General features: G+C 35.4%; 1 protein-coding gene across 1 annotated transcript; it reads left to right on the top strand.

Moving 5' to 3' along the window:
* The first annotated feature begins 17,749 nt into the window (after nt 1-17,749).
* LOC113341166 lies at nt 17,750-18,682 on the top strand. Its single transcript, XM_026586151.1, has one exon. The coding sequence runs from the start codon at nt 17,750-17,752 to the stop codon at nt 18,680-18,682; it is 933 nt and encodes a 310-aa protein (XP_026441936.1).
* The last annotated feature ends 3,295 nt before the right edge of the window (nt 18,683-21,977 follow it).

Raw genomic sequence — 21,977 nt, 5'->3', positions numbered from 1 at the left:
CAAACTAGTACAGAGTTTCGACAGGGATCTTCAGACTGTTGTTAGTGCTAAAGACGTTCTTGTGGTGATCCATTGTTAACAGACTCCGTTCTGTGCGTGACTGATCACAAGAAGATTCAAGTGATTGTGTGCAGGTGTTTATTGAAGATCAAAGAAGATTTGAAGACGAAGAAGATGTTGAAGATCTGAATTGGGTTTATAATCTTTGGTGTGCACAATACTTGTTTGGGAAAAGAGGATCCAATTGATAATCGGTTTATCCTTGTGGTAGATTGGATTGATTGATTGTAGTAGATAGGCATCAACACGGTTCCTTTTGGATTAAATGTGTTGTTGGCTTAATCTTAATTGATTACCTTCGGGTGATTGAAACATAAGATAGATCTAGACCTGACGAAGGAGTTTACGTTGAGATAAACGGAAGAGCCTTTGTTTGACTCATATCACTTGGTTGAAGAGAGTTGATACCAAACAGATTTCTTATTCCTTTACTGTTTGGAATACAAACCAAAGGGATTGTTCCAAGTACGTGACTTATTCTTAAGTTGGAGGCATTGGGATACAGACGGAACTAGGTATACTATAGAGTTAGGTACTTGGCCTCAACTATACGAAGTAAGTGTATTTTTTGTAGCGGATTAATCCTGAGAGTATTCAATTCTGGACAAGGTCCCGGGGTTTTTCTGCATTTGCGGTTTCCTCGTTAACAAAATCTTGCTGTGTCATTTACTTTTATACTCCGCATTATAATTGTTTTTATTATAATTAAAGTAACTCACACAAACGTTAATGTCCTATTACTTGATAAGTTAATCCTATTGTGTTTTTTTAAGTCCGAACCTTTTTATCAAGTAACACACTTTGTCGTTTTCTTGTCTCGATCTCGTATCCATAGACGATCACACAGAGTGTGAACCGATTAGTTGTATTGTCTCGATCTCGTATCCATAGACAATCACTTTCGGAGGAAAGGACTTATAGGTAGGAAAAGTTTTAGCTTGAGGTATATTTGGGTACACTCGCCTTTTCAATTGGTATCAGAGCAGGCAAACACGAAAAGATCTAACAATATGTGTTTGGTGCGATCCAACCTATAAGAAGTGAATCTATGTCTGATTCAGTTAACGTTATGCAAGAGCTTGAATGCTTAAATGTTGAGGAAGTTAATACTTCATTGACTCATGATTCAGGGGTAATGAAAACATCTACGTCTTTTTTTGATGAAAAAGAAGATGCTGATAAAGAGTTGGTTAAACTCCTTAAGCCTATACAATCTCTGTCTTCTAAGGTGGTTATTTTAAAGACAGAGACAAATCTTCTTAAAAAGGAGATTAAAGAAAAATACATTCAACTGAACTGTCTTATAAAAGAGAAAATGGATCTCGTTGTCAAACTAGAAGCTCTTGGTAAATCTCTTACAGATAAAGAAATACGTCCTATGATTCTGACTAATGATTATGTTGTGATTTCTTCTGATGAGGAAACTAAAAGTCCTTGCTCGACTTTTACAGATGGTGATAAGATCGGTGTAATTACATCTGAAACAGATCAAGATGATGGTAGTTTACCTAAATACATCAAGTTGGAAGAGGATGAGAAACCAACTTCCAGTTCTACTGATGATCAAACGAAATCTTGTCCAGAGGAAACTTTGAACAGATTCCGTGTTGATGCTAAGGAATATAATTTTCAGTCTCGTGATAAGAAACTCATTCTTATTCAACATGCAGTGGTAAATTTTTTGAAGGAAGTTTCTTTTCTAAGAAAACTGAAAGATTATTCCTCAGTAGAAAGACAGATTATACTACATCCCAACAAGATCGACTCAAGAGGAGGAGAAAGAGTTGATAATCGCTTCTGGAAAAAGGTCCTCCACACCCATATCGAAGCTGCGCTGGTTTTGATGAGGAACGGGTTTAGAAGGATGGGAAAGAGCGGATCTCTGCCAAAGGAAACAATCAGGATTTTACGATAATTATTTCAGATGATCACACTAATGTGAATAATAAGGAAGTCCTTAGAATGAGAAAATCATATGAAAATCTCATCGTAAGAATCAAGAGAGATCTAGTTATCTCTGAGAATCCTCACATTAGTAAACTTTCTCCACATGATCATATCTCTAGAGTTAGAAAAGATCATCGTCTTGCGAGAAAATATGTCGGGCAGAAATTCCCTAAGAGAGACATGAATTATGTTTCAAATATTCACAGTAAGCTTGAAGAAGCTTATTTGGATGCAATTTAATTTCATTAATATTATGCTCTCTCATCCCTGTCTGTGTCCTTAATTTTGGATGAGAAAAGCACATAAAATACAAGGGCACATAATAAAGGAAGATTGTCTTTCACTTTTGGAAAATATGAGATATTGTTGGAATAACTTTCGACTTTTAGAAAAATAAGCATGTTCGAACAACATACTTGTATATATATTATGTATATATATATATATTCGAATAAACCCTGATTCTTTAGAAACCCTTTCAACAAGAACATTATCCTTCTCTGAAGATATGTCACCTATAACTCGCAGTGTTACTAGGCATGATAGAAGGGAAGCACGAAAAGTAAGAAACAGTCAAGGGTTTGTCCCATATCAAAGAATCAGGAAGATTATCTCAAGAAACGTTTTTAATGACATCTCTGATAGATCTCAAGAAGAAATAAGTCTCATCGCAATCGATGATTCAGATTCTACCATGTGGTTATATACTGATGCTATCCATGATGCTATGCATGAATATGATGAACTCATAAGAAATCTTTTTTCCTTGACAAAAGATCGAGAGGAAATCAAAGAAAGCCTGGAAGAGGCAAAAAGTGAGGTTGTTGACTTAAAGATCCAATTGGAATAGCTTAGGAAACTAAAAGTGGTTGCAGACAAGTCTCTCGAGACATGCATTAAGAGTTTGAGCACTTAAGAGACCTCGGTGAACAACAAGAGCACCACTGGAGATTAAGTTATTTTTTGTTATACTTAGTCTAGTTTAATAGACATCAATTTGTGATTTATTTCATCGATTGTATTGATCTATTATGAATAAAATTATTTGTTTTGAGTAATTTTCTTGTGATAGTTTTCGGTTTATATAGCTTGTGATTTATTGCTTTTATATTATTGCTATGTATGATTATGAGATGTATGTTTTCGGTTTCATTACCTTAATGTTCGATCTCATATGTGAACCCTCATGGTTTGGGTGACTTTTTGATTTAGCAGGATTTGAGTTCCAACCCAAGTAGGTAGGATTTATCAAAGGATTATGAGGGGTTCTCTTAGAAACAGTATGTGAAAAAGTCACAATATGTTGAATCGATTTTTGGTTTAGCATAAAAGCATATGTGTTTCTACGGTTTTCGACTTTTGCTTGCAATAGTTCAAAACCGTTTTTCAACCTTTCTCTGGTAAAGGTTGAGGTGTGTTGTTATGCCTTTTGATTATGCATAAGTATGACAACGAGAGGTGATATTTCGTTATCGATCCTACCTGGACGAAGATGCAATCATATTGGAGGAGTGGACGCAAAATTGAGGTAACAATGTTGTTAGTTAATTGTTTTCCTGTTTAAGAAAAGCCTAAGTTTATATTATATATGTGTATTGCTTTTGCTTAACGAAATTTAGGTGCAATTGATTTTTATTCCATGTTATGTGTGTGGATGTGTGTTTCAATTGATTCCTGTTAAGAAAAACTATTGTTATCTTGCTTTATTGTGTGGTATCAACCGTTTAGGCTTACAAAATTGTGGTACAATTAATGTGTGTATTGATTCAATTGGTTCCAGTTAAGGAAAACCATTGTTGTCTTGCTTTTGTTTGGTATCAATGGTTTAGACTTACAAAATTGCGTTACAATTGATATGTTTGTGATTCAATCGGTTCTGGTTAAGAAAAACCTTTGGTATTTTTCTTTGGTAGTTTATCACTGGTTTAGGATTACAAAATTTAGGTGCAATTGCAGTGCTTATAACGTCTTATGTTGATTCAATTGCTTCCGTTTGAGGTAAATGATTTTGCAAGTTGATTTATATTGGTTTGTATGAATTGTTTATGGATTAACGAAATAATATGTGTACGAGACGAGTTGTTTAGTCCAATTCGATTCCAGATAAGAAACTAAGTTAACTCTGATCTTACTTTGTCTTATCAAAGTGAGGTTTCGGTTATTCAAGTCTAATTGAATGCCAAGACAAAGAAATGATAGTTAACGAACCTAGCATTTGGTTTGTTTGAAATTGAAAGGTCTAAGTTTTGGATAATTAGAACATGATGAGAAAGATGGAGTTTTATACTTTATTTTGGTCTTATCGAATTAAGCGGTTTTTCTTGGAAAATTGGTTTAGCAAAGGAGCTATATTGTTTAGTTGTTTTTGGTTTGCTAAAATAAATGGGAAAAATTGTTTCAGACAATTGTTTCCTTGGTAACATATAAAAATAAAACTACTTGCAGTTTCGGTTTTGATAGTGGTTATCAGAACGTGATGTGTGGAACCCTCGTGCCTAACTCTACAGGTTTGCAAGTCTATTTCTGATATTTGTAAGATTTTTTTCGTGTTGTCCTTTATTTTTTCGTTTCTTTGTCATTTTTGTAACAAAAATGGGGAGAAATATATGGAGTAAACAGGTGATACTGGCATTGATATTATATTGATTGGTATCACTAGGGGAAAGAACATTGGTGCTTTAATGTTATTTATCTAACGAAAGAGTGAAAGCACAGACTAAGGGGGAGTAACATATCATACTGTGGTATAACAAATCCGTGCGGATTGATTATCTACCTATATTCCTTAGGGGGAGTATTTTGCTTTGTTATCATGATGTCAACCGCGACATTTTCAAGGATTGAATGTAAGCAGGTTTTTCTGCGTTGTTGAATCATGAGTCAAGCGGATGTAATTGTTTATCCATATTGATGTAAGATTTTTGTCACTAAAATTGACAAAGGGGGAGATTGTTAGAGCATTGCTCGGTTGAACCCACCATGCGTTGGTATGTCAAGTGTGGTTATCATATTTTAGTGAATCAAAACTCATATTAAGAGTCGCTTGATTTTGTACTAGAGTTATACTTCGTATAGGTTAGCTTGAAAGTGTTAGGATATGAGACATTACAAGTATTGCGAAGTCTTGAAGATGTGAAGAAGTACGGAGCTACAACAACACCGATCATCCTTCCACTCGAGGTTAGTGATATTTGACTTGAACTGTTTCATTCCCTATCGTATCTTTCAAGTCGTGCATATTGAAAACATAACTGCGAAGCATGTTTGAACTCTAGATAAACATAGTATTAAGGAATACAATACGAGGTTTATTACTTAACCATTAAACTATGTAGATAAGACATCGCCATAATCATTTGAATGCTATTGTGATTATGTATGGGTATAAGGTGAGGATTTCATCCTAGGGAACAATGCTTGCATGTGTTCTAAGGAAGTAAGTTCATAGACTTGTTTTGTGAACCGAAAAGGAAATGGCCAGGAGTTATTGGTTTTGTTATTCATTGCTTATTTTATGAACAACCAATATGTGTGATAGAGTAGTCCACTCACAACTTGTTGTGTTCTTGGTGGAACTGTTCACAAAGTCTTGACTTTTGTATTGATAAAACTTTTATTAGTAAAACCAATCTTAAGTAATCACCTTGGTATGTATCGGTTATGCAGCTTCCAAACGATGAGAGGGGAACCGATCCTTGTAAGGGGTGAAGGGAACCGATCCTAGTAAGGGGTAAGGGGAACCGATCCTTGTAAGGGGTGAAGGGGAACCGATCCTAGTAAGGGGTGCAGTGCAAATAGGGGAACCGATCCTTGTATGGGGTGCAACACATTTACAGTGAAGAGGGGAATCGATCCTGTGAAGGGGTGCAACACATATGAGTTGGATACCATATATATGTGGGGAACCGATCCTAGTACCTAGTCAACCATATCTTTGGTAAGCTAGTGTGACTATGCTTAGTACTCACATGGAAGGTAGAACCAAAACTTTTTTTGGTAGAACCGTAAACGCATGAGTGTGATTGAATGTTTGGTTTGATCAATCACATAGTTCATGAAAGTCAGATGAACCAATTCTAAACTTCTTTGTAAGTGTGGCAAATCGGTTTCAAGATTGTAAGTGTGAAAAAGAACTTACAAAGTAAAGATGTCGACAAACTTTGAACACGTGCTGAATGCGTATTTACTATAATTGTTCAAAGATATTCCTTAAAAGCGAAATGGAAGAGAATCCCAGAATCGAAACATTTAAGTTAAGAATGTTTTAATTAAGGTTATTAATCTGTCTTGGACGGAAACATATGGAATTGGTAATGCGCATTTACTAATTATATTTTCCAAGAGATTTCGATTATATTTTTGGACAAAGCATTTCCAGGAATTATGAAAACCAAATTTGTGCATTTATGAAGATCTTGAGAATATTTTCGATTTTGGAAATTCCTTGGTGTCCAAACTTCCTTGTCTATAAATACACGAAGTTTTCCCTTCTAGCAAACTAATCCTTTGTAACAATTTGACTTCTTCTTTTGTCATTGTTACTGGTGCAGCCGCCTATCGGAGAGCCGAGTAATCTAATTAGGTGAAATCTCTTACGGCCACTCAGTTTAAAGTCTTTTTTGGGATTGAGAAGCTCTAGCGCGACCCGTTGGTGGGAAACTAGATAATTGCGGTTTATCTTTGTTTTCGATTTGATTTGATTGACTAACGGAGGTTCAAATCTGTTTGCACCTAGTTTGTTTATGCTTGAGAATCTTCTCTTCTGATATAAGATTCACTCAAACTAGTACAGAGTTTCGACGGGGATCTTTAGACTGTTGTTAGTGCTAAATACATTCTTGTGGTGATCCATTATTAACAGACTCCGTTCTGTGTGTGATTGATCACAAGAAGATTCAAGTGATTGTGTGCCGGTGTTTATTGAAGATCAAAGAAGATTTGAAGACGAAAAAGATATTGAAGATCTGAATTGGGTTTATAATCTTTGGTGTGCACAATACTTGTTTGGGAAAAGAGGATCCAATTGATAATCGGTTTATCCTTGTGGTAGATTGGATTGATTGATTGTAGTAGATCGACATCAACAGGGTTCCTTTTGGATTAAAGGTGTTGTTGGCTTAATCTTAATTGATTACCTTCGGGTGATTGAAACATAAGATAAATCTAGACCTGACGAAGGAGTTTATGTTGAGATAAACGGAAGATTCTTTGTTTGACTCATATCACTTGGTTGAAGAGAGTTGATACCAAACAGATTTCTTGTTCCTTTACTGTTTGGAGTACAAACCAAAGGGATTGTTCCAAGTACGTGACTTATTCTTAAGTTGGAGGCGTGGGAATACAGACAGAACTAGGTATACTATAGAGTTAGGTACTTGGTCTCAACTATACGAAGTAAGTGTATTTTTTGTAGCGGCTTAATCCTGAGAGTATTCAATTCTGGACAAGGTCCCGGGGTTTTTCTACATTTGCGGTTTCCTCGTTAACAAAATCTTGCTGTGTCATTTACTTTTATATTCCGCATTATAATTGTTTTTATTATAATTAAAGTAAATCTCACAAACGTTAATATCCTATTACTTGATAAGTTAATCCTATTGTGTTTGGTTAAGTCCGAACCTTTTTATCAAGTAACACACTTTATCGTTGCATTGTCTCGATCTCGTATCCACAGATGATCACACAGAGTGTGAACCGATTAGTTGTATTGTCTCGATCTCGTATCCATGGGCAATCACTTTCGGAGGAAATGACTTATAGGTAGGAAAAGTTTTAGCTTGAGGTATATTTTGGTACCCTCGCCTTTTCAATTTGTATCAGAGCAGGCAAATACGAAAAAATCTAACAATCTGTGTTTGGTGCGATCTAGACTTGACAAAGGAGTTTATGTTGATATAAACGGAAGAGCCTTTGTTTGACTCATATCACTTGGTTGAAGAGAGTTGATACCAAACAGATTTGTTGTTCCTTTACTGTTTGGAATACGAACCAAAGGGATTGTTCCAAGTACGTGACCGGGGCATGGGAATACAGACGGAACTAGGTATACTATAGAGTTAGGTGCTTGGTCTCAACTATACAAAGTAAGTGTATTTTGTGTAGCGGCTTAATCCTGAGAGTATTCAATTCTGGACAAGGTTCCGAGGTTTTTCTGCATTTGCGGTTTCCTCGTTAACAAAATCTTGCTGTGTCATTTACTTTTATTTTCCGGATTATAATTGTTTTTATTATAATTAAAGTAAATCACACAAACGTTAATATCCTATTACTTGATAAGTTAATCCTATTGTGTTTGGTTAAGTCCGAACCTTTTTATCAAGTAACACGCTTTGTTGTTGTATTGTCTCGATATTGTATCCATAGACGATCACACAGAGTGTGAACCGATTTGTTGTATTGTCTCGATCTCGTATTCATAGACAATCACTTTCGGAGGAAAGGACTTATAGGTAGGAAAATTTAGCTTGAGGTATATTTGGGTACCCTCGCCTTTTTAATTGGTATCAGAGCAGGCAAACACGAAAATATCTAACAATCTGTGTTTGGTGCGATCCAACCTATAAGAATTGAATCTTGATCGATTCATTTAACGTAGTTGCAGGATTTGATTTCTTCACAAGTTCTTGGTGAAGATCACTTGTGGAGTATTTAATATTTCTATTCCTAAAGATGTTGGGAATGATAGTTATGTATGTCTTGAGTGACTTACATGTACCTTTGGTAAACATAGGATTGTATATCATACTGTTATGCTACTATGATATTATGTCCTGTGTAACAGGTTATATCTTGAAAATGGATAAGATTCCTCTTATGATTTGTATGGATCATGGCTATTGTATTTCGATTAAATTTGGAATCTTAAATATAATTTGGTCAGCCTACCAAAGTATATGCATGTACATTTTCAGATTTAACTCTGCTAATGTTTCGCAATCTAGGATGCGATTTTGGAATTTCTGTGTTCCTTCTAGGAATATATTTTCGGTTAATAACTTTATTAACAATGGATTGCTTCATAATCCTCACAACTGTTTTAACGAAGCAAGTGATCTTTTGAAATACATGTTTATTGATTCTAATGATAGTCTCAACGAATATCATACTTTGTTCAATTCTATCTCTGTATACTCTACAAAATTCTTGAATAAATCTCAAGTAATATTATCCTATGGTAATAAAAGAGTACACAAGTTATTGGACAAAAATATGGAATCAACCAAGAATAAAGATCCAGTCCACAGAAAATCGGTTTTCAAAAAGAAGGACCTAGCGACAAAATCAGAATTGTTTCCTAACAAGCTACGGTTTCCAATTTTAGGTGTTTTGCCTAAAACTAGTTATTTCCGGTTTTTGTCATCAAGTCTTCCTATAAAAGATAATCTCTTGCTATGTATTCAAATATATTGGGGAAGATTGAACAAAACCGTAACTAGGGTTTCTTGTATTTTCGCAAATATGAGAAGAGGAAAAACTACGACCAAGTCCGGTAACAAACGGTTCAGGGTTAATGACATGGATGAACTCCGATTTCCTAACAGTGTTAATAGTAAGCATGAACTCACCAGTTTTATTGAAAATTCCTGCTTTAGGAAGTATGAAACAATCAAAAGAATGGATTTCACAACTGAAAAGGACCAAAAGTGTTTGATCCTGATGTCTGAAATATGGACTATGTGAATTTTGTTCAAGACAGAAGTTGGGAAAATCTTTTCAATCTCGAAAAACTTTCACCTGACATGGTAAGAGTTTTTTATGCCAATATTCATAATACTGATCACAAAAAACTCAGCTTTGTGACACTTGTTGGTCATGAAATCTGTTATATAGATCGAAGAAGCATTTCTAATGCTATTAAGTGCTGTAAGGAAAGAAATCACATGATTACCGGAGTTGAAATTGATCACGATATCATTTCAACATGTCTTACTGAAAAGAAGGTTACATGGGAAAATGACAGACTACCAACAAAGGATGTTCCTCTTCATCTTAGAATTTTTGGTAAACTTGCAGTTGCTACCATTTTCGCAAGTACAAGAGATAAGTATATCTGGGATAAGACATTTGCAGAATTCATCCACTTTCTGCTAAAATAGGATACTCAAAATCTTTGTGGCATCATTGTCAGTCAAATGATCAAGATATCAGATTATATCTCATCTTCTGGTATCAAAAGGAATCTCGGATTTCCATGTATCATTACTAAAATCCGTGAATCAGTCGGAGGATAGGATTTTGAAGATAGAGTAAGCATGAATGCTGTGACTAATAAGACTATAAGTCAAATGACTGGGATGCGTACCCGTCAGGGTCATGATGGCATTGCAAAAATTCAATCTAATTCTTTCGAGAGAATGCTTCTTACCCAGGTTGAAAGCATTGGTAAACAACTTGACTGTTTCCAGAGACAAGTGAGCTTTATTACTCGTAAAGACATAGAAACTCTTAAATGTATTCAAAAGTTTGAATTAGAGTTTTGGGATCAAGAATCAAAGATTTAGGAAGAGCGACAAAAAGCACTTGGTCCAAATGAATGCTCTTCTCAAGAAATAAGTGAAGATTAAATCTCTTCGAGAAAGATAAACATTAGTTTTGATTTAGTGTAATAAAGTCTATATTTTGGTTATGAATAAAATTATTTGTTTTGAGTAATTTTCTTGTGATAGTTTTTGGTTTACATAGCCTGTGCTTAATTGCTTTTATCTTATTGCTATGTATGATTAAGAGATGTATGTTTTCTGTTTTATTTCCTTAGTGTTCGATCTCATATGTATGAACCCTCATGGTTTGTGTGACTTTTTGATTTAGAAGGATTAAATTCCAACCCAAGTAGGTAGGCTTTATCAAAGGATTATGAGGGGTTCTGATAGAAACAGTATGTGAAAAAGTCACAATATGTTGAATCGGTTTTGGTTTAGCATAAAAGCATATGTGTTTCGACGGTTTTCAACTTTTCTCTGGTAAAGGTTGAGGTATGTTGTTATTATTTTTGTTTGCGCATAAGGATGACAACGAGAGGAGATATTTTGCTATCAATCCTCCCTGGACGAAGATGCTATCATATTGGAGGAATGGATGCGAAATTGAGGTAACAATGTTGTTAGTTAATTGTTTTCTTGTTTAAGAAAAGCCTGAGTTTATATTTTATATATGTATTGCTTTTGCTTAACGAAATTTAGGTGCAATTGATTTGTTATTCCATGATGTGTGTGTGTATGTGTGTTTCAATTGATTCCTTTTAAGAAAAACTATTGTTATCTTGCTTTATTGTGTGGTATCAATCGTTTAGTCTTACGAAATTGTGGTACAATTTATGTGTGTGATGATTCAATTGGTTCCAGTTAAGGAAAACCATTGTTGTCTTTCGTTTGTTTGGTATCGATGGTTTAGACTTACAAATGTGCGGTACAATTGATGTGTTGGTAATTCAATTGGTTCCAATTAAGAAAAAACCTTTGGTATTTTTCTGTGGTAGTTTATCACTGGTTTAGGTTTACAAAATTACGGTGCAATTACGGTGCTTATAACGTCTTATGTTGATTCAATTGCTTCCTGAAAAAGCGGGGGTCTAACAACACCACCCAATATTTCGCTTAGCAATCTGTATGGACAAACTTGGATAAACTTTTAAGAGAATCAACAAGACTCAATCAATTAAAAGTTAATCAACAAGTTGATATCTCAATATCTCAATCTGATTGATACTCAACAAATACAATCTGCGAGTCAAATCAAGAGAAATAACTTGGACGGTACCAAAGACCAATGTCCAAGTGTTAATCAATGAAACCAACAATCACAAGATTGGATCTCCAATTGATTAACAACGCACAACCTGTATTATTTCAATTATATAACAAATATAATGTGGAAAAGAAATAACACAGACACCAGAAATTTTGTTAACGAGGAAACCGCAAATGCAGAAAAACCCCGGGACCTCGTCCAGATTAGATACACACTGTATTAAGCTGCTATAGACACTAGCCTACTCCAAACTAACTTCGAACTGATCTATAGTTGAGCCCCTACCAGTCTCCCACTGATACAATGTACAGCTGCACCCCTACGCCTCTGATCCCAGCAGGATACTGCGCACTTGATTCCCTTTGCTGATCTGACCCACAACAAAGAGTTGCTACGACCCAAAATCGCAGGCTTTGACAATAAACGAATATGTCTCATACAGACAAGTCTACCAAAGGATAAATCTTTCTCCCACAGATAAACCCTAACTTTTGTTCCGTTTTTTGATAATTCTATCAAGGTATATTCAAGGAACCAATTGATAAATCCGGTCTTATATTCCTGAAGAACAACCTAGATAAATCAATCACCTCTCAATACTCGATTCCTGAATACACAAGAAGAATACTGAGGATTCACGAACAGTGAGACGAAGATGTTTGTGAATACTTTATCTTACCTATCGGAGAAACAAGTTCTCGAGCCAATCAGAAACAATTGTACTCTTAACAATAGAAACGTAAGATCAGATCACCCAACTACGATAAAAGTAGTATCGGTCTGGCTTCACAATCCTTTAATCGTTAATCCGAGTTTGAAGAAGAAACTCAAGGATTAATGGAGATCGACTCTATCTTTGAAGAAAACTAGTATCACACAAGAAAGGTGTGTGAGGATTAGTTTTCCTCAACCTAGACGTCCCCTATTTATAGCCTTTCAAACCAGGGTTTTTACTTAAAAATTAAGCAATGAATATTAACCACTGATTTGGATCCAAGCCAATATCTCTCAACAGTTAGATCGAAAGACAAAGCTTGTCAAACACACTCGTGTACGTTTTCCAGGTTTGTGAAAACCGGCCCAAACATTCACATACATGTTGGTTCAACATAACAACCAAAAGGCAACCACATGAGATTCACATATTAACCATGTTCCCCATTCATCATAACTAGTCCACTTGACTCAAACAAACTAGTTAGAGATACATTAAATTGCTATGATATCTTGCGTAACTACACAAGACACAATCGAACTCTAGATGATATCGATTCGATTAGAATCGACTCAATGAACATTATAGCCACGGTTTGCATAAAACATTCCTTAGTAATTTAATATCTATGTTCAGAGCAAATCATCTTAGATTACAACCACTCAAGTTCACAAACAAGTTCGCGGACTTAAGCATTCGGTTTTGAGTTTTCCAAAACTCAGTAGAAATTCTCGGTCGAGAACTTACGCCAGTTCGCAGACTAGGTCTGCGGACTGAGTTCGCGGACTTGCGTCACACAAACGAGTTTCGAAAATCCCAGAAGAAATTCTCGGGTTTGAGAACTTCCGGCAGTTCTCGGACTTGGCAATCCAATTCCACAATCCTACCGAACATACTTGCTCAACAAAGTTCAAAGAACTTCGGATCAAGGGTTATGTAATCTACTCTCATTCCAATCATTGAGACTTTCTCTTAGAACTCTATCCCAACCGTTATTCACAGATTTTCTTCACGTCGGAGCAATTCTCAACTTAGTGATTGAAAGATGAAGATAAACATGGATAAAGAGAAAAGCTTTACCAACACACATATTCCGAGAAAAAGATAAGCATTGAATACTCAGCTCGAAATAGTAGTGTGCTTGATCTAGTCTATAAAGCATACGACTTTGTCTCATAAGAAGTAGGAGATAGAGTAGATAGACTTATGAGTGACAGATAAGTTCAAGTCTTCACATACCTTTTTGTTGATGAAGTTCCACGGTTCTTTGGTGTAGATTTTTGTCGTTTTCGTTGAATCGCCATGAAGTCCTTGAGCTCAGCTGCACTTTTCCTATCCTAGTCCGAGACTTTCTAGTAGGCTAGATATCAAAAATATTTAGTTTTGATCACTAACATTGACAAACATGCTTGATATAGCAACGCATGACCGAGCTATGCTCTAACAATCTCCCCCTTTGTCAATTTTAGTGACAAAACTATTAATACATATGGAATACAAAAAAGATAATCTTTAGTGGCTCCTATTCCATAGTATAATCTTCAACATTACTTGAAATTTACGTCTTTTCCAAGTACTCCAATGATTCCAAAGGTTGTAAGTTCAGCATCATCATTGTTGAAGATTCGTAGCACAATAACGAGAGAAATCGAGAGTCTCAATCATTATTAATAGTGTCATAGTACTACTATGAATATCAAAGTCCAATTGCATCACGACTTTAACAATAGTACTATGGTGATATGTATCACTCCCCCTTAGTCGATACCTATCTCGGTCATGGAAATCACTCCGCCTTACACAATGATCCGAAAACCATATGTATTATGTAGTGTGAGCTACAATATTTCCCCCCCTTTTTTTCAATAAAATTGGCAAAGGTAAAGAGCGGGTTCATAATACATTCCCACAAGAGACAATGCATAACCAAAAGAAAAGATACACATCATCTTAAATTTAGATGCAATCTTATAGCCGAAGCTAACAACATTCATCAATGAGTTTTAAGATACAAGATAACCCCTAAAAAATTCCACAGCCGCACTCCCTGCAAGATATTATCATTAAGCACAAGTTCAAAAGAACTCTCCCCCATAATATGTCATTCTCAAAAGAGAAAAATATAAGTGACCTTCAAAATAAAAGAAGGATTTTGACAAACTACCAATGAATCAAAAATAAACAAGAAAACTCTAAAAACCGAACCGGAGAGTACTACTGGAGTTTAGACTCGATTGCCCAAAAGAAAAGAATAAGCAAGGGGAAAGAGTCATAAACACAATCTAATGAACTAGAACAACCCCAATAGCCTGCCGCAAGTTTTGAAATGTTGCAGTGTCTAAGGGTTTGGTGAGAATATCAGCCAATTGTTGTTCGGAAGGCACAAATTTCGTACCAATGATACAGTTTTTATAAAGATCACGAATAAAATGGTATCTTATGTCAATGTGCTTTGTTCTTGAGTGCTCAACAGGATTCTCAGTAATTCAAATCGCACTGGAGTTATCACAAAAGATTCTCATTATTCCAGTATCAACTCCATAATTGGCAAGCATCTGTTTCATCCACATAAGTTAAGTACAGCAGGACCCTGCAGCAATGTATTCTGCTTCATATGTAGACAGGGATTGAGAATTCTGTTTCTTGCTATGCCATGCAACAAGATTCAGTCCTACATAGTAGAAACCCCCTGATGTACTTTTTCTGTCTTCCACATACCCTGCCCAATCAGCATCAGAATAAGCATACAGTTCTGTGTTAGTATCAAAAGTGTATGAAAGACCATACCCGGGAGTGTGATTTATACGTACGATTCTTTTTGCAGCATCAAGATGTGACTCCCTTTGATCCGCCTGAAACCTTGCACAACAACCAACACTGAAGGAGATGTCAGTCCTAGTGGCTGATAGACACATTTTTTTGTCTAAATTGTACTCAATGTCTCTATTGTTAGAATTTGGATCTATTTCTCAACCAGTTACTATTTTACAAAAAGAAAAGGTCATTACTCAGGTTCCTGAATCTAGTGAAAATGATAAGTTAGCTGGGAAGAAAAAACCTCCTAAAAATCAGCAGTGGTTACTAGAAAAGCTAGCAAAGAGAGTATAAAGCTTTTGGTTGACAAAGGGAGTTCACCTCCTCCTCCTCAGCAACCTTTCAAATGAAAGTTGTTTTTTTGGAATCTTAGGGGCCTTAAGAGACAAAAGGCCAGGGATAAATTACATTCTTTAGTCAAGACCAATAATCCTACTCTAGTTTGGGTGGTGGAACCTAAAATTAAATCTTAAAAATCCAGAATAAAGTTTCCTGGTATGCATCATAAAATAATTCATAATTCAACAGATGGTAATAAAGGAAATATTTGGTTGTTTTGGAATTGCTCAATTCAAGTTCCTAATGTGGTTAAAATTTCTAGTCAAAGTGTTACTGTGGAGGTTGGTGGTGTTCTTGTTACAGGTATTCATGCTAATTCTTATACAGTGAATAGAAGAATCTTATGGCAGGATTTATATGAAATAAGTTTACTTGATAAACCTTGGCTTCTTATAGGTGACTTTAACACTGTCCTAAATGCTGATGAAAAAAAGGGAGGTAGAAGTCCTCGTAATGCTGCAATGAGTGATTTTAAGGATTGTGTTGACTCTTGTGTCCTAATTCAAGCTCCTAAAAGTGGCTTAGAATTTTCTTGGTGTAATGATTAAATATTTTTTGTGGTTGTAGTAATGAGGTTCAAACTCTCGGACTTGTGAAGGATAATTTTTTTTGAAAATAAATATATATACAAATATTGACAATATGGTGGAGAGTTACTGGGACTAAGGTCTTGGCCAATTCTCATGCATATGGTACATTTTCTTTATCCTTAACAATTATCGCTCAAAACATAAAATGTACGGACTCTTATTTTGCCAATATAGATTCTCAGAATATTAGTTATAAATCGTAATCATGGGACATCAAACAATTAAGCAAGCATGCCGCATCAAATAAAATGATAACTAATTAATCAAAATCATTTTTCAAATTTAAATCAATGCAAAAGTCATAAAAAGAATAAATTAAATTTACCAGAATGACGAAAATCGCCTCCTCCGTTGTCCCAATGTTGGGTTTAGCTTATCATGGTGAAATACCTCTCAAAATATTTTATTAAGCTCAATTGGCATTTACAAGAAGAGAAAACAATGAAACAGGAAATCTGCAACAGCGCATTTGCGTTACAGACCGACTGTTTCAAGTCTCAAATGTTATGCTGAAGATAACCGTTACAAATCTAAAGATAAATGTTGCAAAAGAGGATGAAGAAACTGTTACAATGACGATAAATGTTGGAATCCAGTTGAAGAAACTGTTACAACCAGTTGAAGAAACTGTTACGACGGATGAATAAACCGTCGACGTTTCCCTGTTCTTCACGAGCAGCAGGAGTAGCAGCAACAGAGTTATGAAAACTCTTGATTCACGCCTCCTGAGCTCTCCTCTCGACCCCAAACTCTCGACACCCATTCTTTGTGATAATAGTAACCTATTTATACTCCTAAGTATCATTTAATCTCGCCATAACTCCTCAAAAATCTTCACAGTGAAGAAAATTATTTTTGAGAATAATTTCTTATTTCTTTCTCTGTGTACGTTAATTTCCTTGAAAATATTCAGAAACTGATTGATACGAAACCTAGGAAAGTATCTGGTCTTAACTCCACAACCATGCAGCATCTTTTACGTGATTTTCTTTCCAAAAATGAAACCGATATTCTTCTCTCCTGTTTTGATCGGGAATTGATTTTCTGGCCAAAGTTGATCGATCCCAACCACCATAATATCTTCTTATACTCATATCACATATACCCATTAAGTTTCAGCTCTTTAATCTCCCAACAGATCCATCAAAATCTCGAACGAAATTCTGCCAGGGAAGAAGAAAAATTTCCCGCCAAAAAAAAGAATTCGAATTTTGTTGAAGACCTTCCCCTATCCAGTTCAGGGGTGCAAATAGAAAGTGGGGTTGCCTTTATCCAACCAAGGGATTCCTTTAGCAATTCTTCCGGGATATTTTCCGCACTTTTCTCGGGGTTCCTCCGGGACATTTCCAGGGTACTTCCGGTACACCTCCGGGATACTTCCGGTACGCTATCAACGGAGCTTGGAACGCCGCATTTTTAGCAAATTTGGCCACAAAACTTTATTTTTTCAAAAACTCCTACAAATAAATAAAACAACATAATAAGTACAAAAATGGGTACTAATAATATATACAATTGGGCTATATTAGACACATAAATGCGTCCATCATGTAATGGCAGAGTTGGGAACAAAAGATTCTTATGTAATTTGGACAAAGCCTTATTTAATCTGAAATGGCTTGATACTTTTAGTGGTTGGAATTATCATGTAGCTGCAAGGGGGATATCTGACCATGTGGCTGATACTACTATTAGTAGAGCTTTAAATACTCCTTTCAGGTTTCAACAAATGTGGCTGAGTCATCCTTCCTTCTTACAAGTTGTTATTGACTCTTGGAGTGAAGACATTTCTGGTAATCCCATTTTTATCTATATGAACAAATTAAAAAGACTAAAGAAGATTCTCAAAGATTGGAACTGGGAAGTTTTTGGGAATGTCCATGACAATCTTAAAAATGCTGAAGATAAGGTGATGGAAGAAACTATTATTTCAGATGCTGATCCAACCAATATTTCCTTGCTGAATAATTTGGTTACTGCCAGAGGTAATTATGAAATTGCTGCTAATAACCTCAACACTTTCTTAAGAAATAAGGCTAGAATGAATTGGATTAAAGATGGAGATGCGAACTCCAATTTCTTCCATACTTCAATTAAAATGAGACAATCTCAAAATTCCATCTCAGAATTGGAAAATGATTCAGGTGATATTATTACTACTCAACAGGGGATCTCTGATGTGCTTATTGATTACTTCAAGAAGAAATTTGAACATCAACTAGTTCAGATAAATGACTCTATTTTTGATGTTGTTTCTAATATTATTTCTGAAGATGACAATGCTTTTTTGGAAGATTGTCCAAATGAAGAGGAAATTAAGAGAGTTGTTTTTAATCTGAATGTTGATAGTGCACCAGGCCCAGATGGTTTCACTGGAGCTTTTTACAGAGCAACTTGGGAAATCAATAAAGACAACTTAGTGGATGCCATTCAATTTGCTGGAGAAGCAACACTATTCCTAGTGGTATGAATTCCAACTTTCTTGTCTTAATTCCTAAAGTTAAAGGAGCTAAGAATGCTAGAAGCTTTAGACCTATTGGCCTTAGTAATTTCTGTTTTAAAATTATCACCAAAATAATTACTGAAAGACTCAATAGATTTTTACCAGTTCTTATTTCACAACAGCAATATGCCTTTGTAAAAAGTAGAAACATTCATGAGCAAATTCTATTAGCTTCTGAGCTAGTTAATGAGATGTCAACTTCTAGAAGAGGGGGAAATGTTGGTCTAAAACTTGATATATCACAGGCATATGATACTATGAGCTGGGAATTCCTATATAAAGCTTTAAAGAAATTTGGTTTCTCAGCTAAATTCTGTAATTGGATCATGGTCCTTCTTCATTCTTCTAAATTATCCATTATGCTCAATGAAGGTCCTATAGGTTTCTTTGGGGTTGGCATAGGTCTTAAACAAGGGGATCCAGTCTCTCCCATTCTTTTCATTATTGATCAAGATGTCTTTAGCAGGAAAATCCAACAACTTGTTTTGGAAAGAAAAATTCAACCAATGGTGATAAGAAATGGCATTCATCCTACCCATCTAATGTTTATTGATGACATTTTACTTTTTTGTAATGGAGGAAAGAAAATCATAGAAAACTTAAAATCTCTTCTTATGGAATATCAAGCTGCTTCTGGTCAAGTTATGAATGCTACAAAAAACAAATGCTTTGTAGATGGTACTTCAGATGTTAGAAAGAGACAAATTGCTGATTTTTTCCAAATGGATCTTTCTTCCTTCCCTGACAAATACTTGGGAGTCTTTCTTGCACAAGGTAACATGAAATCTATTCATATCTGGCACTTAGTTGACTATATGCATCTCAGATTAGCTTCTTGGAGTGGCAAAATCTTAAATTTTCAAGCTAGACTCACTTTGGTTAAGCATGTTTTGAGTAGCAAACCAATTTACAACCTTTCCATATACAAATGGCCTAGAAAAGTTTTAGAGGCTTGTGAAAAAATCATTAGGAATTATTTATGGACTGGTAATGCTGAAGAAAGAAAATGTATAACTCTGAAGTGGGACTTTGTTTGTACTTCAAAAGATGAAGGTGGCCTTGATATTAGGAAACTAAAAGATGTGAATAAAGCTCTTCTAATTAAACTCTTGTGGAATATCCTTAACAGTCAAGCTGAGTGGGCAAAAAATTTTCTTGCTAAATACATGGACAAAAATGGGAACTGGATTACTTCCTACAAGAAATCTTCTGTGTGGAAGGGCATTAAATGGGTCATACCAGATTTTTTTAGAGAATACCAGATGGGTAATTGGCAATGGTGCAAAAGTCTCTCTGTGGAATGATAAATAGATTTTTGATGATCCAATATGTAAAATCTTTCCTAATCATCCTTATATTGTTTAGCATCCTCATATGAAAGTTCAGAATTTAATTGTTGATAATCATTGGTGCTTTCATGAAGATTTCCTTCAATTCTTCAGCATTGATCAACTTCCTGTTATGAAAGCAGGTGAAGACTTACTCATTTGTTGTAACAGTCATTCTGGGAAATTCTCTGTTTCAGAAGCTATTAATAAAATCAGACTTCATCAGCCTAAGCTACATTGGTATAAAAAAATATGGGATCCTGCAGTTCTCCCTTCAACAGCTGCAAATGTGTGGAAGATTGCAAGAAATGTTTGTGCTACAGAAGAGAACCTGAGGAAAAAAGGATTTTATTTTGCGTCAAGGTATTATATTTGTCATAATGGAGAAGATAATATTGAACATATTTTATGGCAATGTTCTTTCAGCACCAGTCTGTGGAATTTGCTTTCAGGTATCTTCCTATTTCCCAAACCAAACTCTTTTGAGGATATTTTGAAACTTCATAAATCTTCTAGTCCTGTGATAAAGGAAATTTGGTGTATCAGTTCTTATACTGCTATGGTTGAACTGTGGTTTTTAAGGAATTTTATTTTTTATGATGATGAGAAGCCAGCGCTAACTAAGATTCAGTTCAGAATTGCTAAGATAGTTCATGAATATGAAGCTAGACTGAAGGGTATTATGTGGGGTACTGATATTGAGAAGTCTATTCTACAATTCTTCAACATCCAATTCAGAAAAATAAAAAGAATTAGAATTGTTGAAATCTTCTTCACTCAGCCAAATGAGAATGTTCTATTACTTTGCTGTGATGGAGCCTGCAGGGGAAACCCAGGTTTTGCAGGGTATGGATTTATAGCAAGAGATCACACTGGAGCTTTCATTTTTGCAGAATATGGAGGTCTGGGGATTTCTACCAACTATGTTGCAGAGTTCATTGCTTGTATTAGAGCCTTAGAATGGGCAATTGAGAACTTTCATTTTCAGCTTATTCTGCAAACTGATTCTAGATTATGTGCTAAAGCTCTTCAGCAAGACAAGATCCCCTGGTTTCTTCTAGCTAGATGGCAAAGGATTACTTCAAGAATTCAATCTATTAACTTCAAACATGTCTACAGAGAAATTAATTTCTCAGCTGATCATTATGCTAAGAAGGGAGCTCAATTGCAGAAAGGACAAATAATCAAGTTCAATGAAAGACCTAGTAATTCACATAGTCTTGAACAGCCAGGACAACATTACTACAGATTTTCCTGATTTTGCTCTTTCCTATTTTAGCTTTTTCTCTTTTCCTTTTCCTTTTTTCTTTTAGTCTTCTTTATGGGTTGTATTTTGAACTTTAAAAAAAAAAAGAAAAAAAAAAGAGGAAACCGCAAATGCAGAAAAACCCCGGGACCTAGTCCAGATTGAATACACATTATATTAAGCCGCTACAGACACTAGCCTACTGCAAACTAACTTCAGACTGGAGTATAGTTGAACCCCTATCAATCTCCCACTGATACAAGGTACAGTTGTACTCTTACGCCCCTGATCCCAGCAGGACACTGCGTACTTGATTCCCTTAGCTGATCTCACCCACAACTAAGAGTTGCTGAAAAGGCGAGGGTACCCAAATATACCTCAAGCTAAAATACAATATACCTAATCGGTTCACACTCTGTGTGATCGTCTATGGATACGAGATCGAGACAATACAACGACAAAGTGTGTTACTTGATAAAAAGGTTCGGACTTAACCAAACACAATGGGATCAACTTATCAAGTAATAGGATATTAACGTTTGTGTGATTTACGTTAATTATAATAACAACAATTATAATGCAGAAAATAAAAGTAAATGACACAGCAAGATTTTGTAAACGAGGAAATCGCAAATGCAGAAAAACCGCGGGACCTTGTCCAGAATTGAATACTCTCAGGATTAAGCCG

Source organism: Papaver somniferum, unplaced genomic scaffold, assembly GCF_003573695.1.
Source record: "Papaver somniferum cultivar HN1 unplaced genomic scaffold, ASM357369v1 unplaced-scaffold_25, whole genome shotgun sequence".
Classification (NCBI taxonomy): Eukaryota; Viridiplantae; Streptophyta; class Magnoliopsida; order Ranunculales; family Papaveraceae; genus Papaver; species Papaver somniferum.
This window is presented reverse-complemented; position numbering and strand designations above follow the sequence as displayed.